The 1335-nt window shown below is 39.0% G+C and overlaps 1 protein-coding gene across 1 annotated transcript; it reads right to left on the bottom strand.

Annotated features, from left to right (window-relative positions):
- Window positions 1–419: 419 nt before the first annotated feature.
- On the bottom strand, window positions 420–1170 carry LOC107580115 (adhesion G protein-coupled receptor E3-like; the record flags this gene model as incomplete). The annotated part of the gene is made up of 3 exons (XM_016265860.1): window positions 420–578; window positions 734–892; window positions 989–1170. Coding segments are annotated over 3 exons (500 nt in total), but the record flags the coding sequence as incomplete, so codon positions are not given.
- Between the last annotated feature and the right edge of the window lie 165 nt (window positions 1171–1335).

Here is a 1335-nt window from a genome sequence, read left to right as displayed (position 1 = left end):
GAACAGTAACAGATTAAACACACTGACATTCTTTTCTAAAAGTCACAGATTACCACAACAGAAACAGGACCTCAGTGAAAACAACTGTAAAAGTGTTTCATGTCCGGATTTCTTATGGAATATGATGGTAAAATGAGTAAAGGTCTGACCTCACTATTGAGGACACAATACATCAGGAAAGATGAAGATTCAAGATCAGGAAGAGGATCTCCAGCTCCTTACTGACATTAGTGAAGAAACCCAGAACCCAGGAGCAACCAAGAACCACAAACTGAGCCAGTGTTGAAAGACTATTTCATGTTAACTTTTTAATTTTGTATGCAACGTTGGATTTTTATCAGATTTTTATCAGATAGCAGAAAGGTTACATAAGCCCTGAGCAGTTTTATTTCCTTCTTAAAAAATAAAATAAAATAAACTCACTCTTCCCTGTTGTAGCCTTCAGGTCCCAGCACAACGCAACCTCGCATCCAATCACGCAGAGGACTCCACTTATAAAGGGCAAAGGTCAACAGAGCCAAACTGATGAACACCAGTCCCACGATCACACACACCACAATCGCCAGATGTGAGTCGCTCTGAGAAAACATGTGAGAGAACATGAGTGCCAGATCTGTGCTGTTCTCAGTGTTCACTAGAAATGTTGATCATCTACTGTAGATTGAATTTGAATTATGCTAGTGCGTTCAATGCTTCAATATTTTGAGAAGGTTTGACTTGTTCTCTTTCGCACCTCTGACTGATGGCTGGTTTGCACAAGAGCGAATGTCGACAGATGATCACAGGAACACACAGTGTAGCTGCTGTTGGTCTTTAAAACAGAACAACCATCTACAATCCACTCGCTGATATTCCAGTACACACAGGACAGAGAACCACTGGGATCAAACTCCTGAAAAAGATGAAGAAAATATCAGAACACTGAATATTAGATGTTTCCAGATGTTCATCAGTTCTCAGGTTGGAAAAACACATTTCAGTTTCTCACTCTGATGTGTTTTAGGGTGAAGTTGACTGGTTTAGTGAGTTTAGTGTTGGTGGTTTTGGGAAGAGTAGCTGAGATCACAGTGGACATCATGGTTTTAATCGTGTTGTTTGATGTGTTGAAGAAGTCTGGCTTCAGTAGATTCTCCATCGTGTTGTAGCTCATGAAAGCCACAGAAGCTGATCCTGTGAGACAGAAACAGAAACTACAGTATATGCCATACTATGTAAAACAATAAAAAAGTAAATATGGTTTAGTGGTAAAGGTATGATTCTCTATTTATGATTTATTTTATTTTTTCACATTGAAACATTTGACATACTTTCATTGTTGTTCCTGGCAATCCCAAT

The sequence above is a fragment of the Sinocyclocheilus grahami genome, unplaced genomic scaffold (assembly GCF_001515645.1).
Source record: "Sinocyclocheilus grahami isolate Dianchi unplaced genomic scaffold, SAMN03320097.WGS_v1.1 scaffold24825.1, whole genome shotgun sequence".
In the NCBI taxonomy this organism is placed as follows: Eukaryota; Metazoa; Chordata; class Actinopteri; order Cypriniformes; family Cyprinidae; genus Sinocyclocheilus; species Sinocyclocheilus grahami.
Note: the sequence above shows the minus strand (reverse complement) of the source record. Positions and strands in the feature narration are given on the sequence as shown.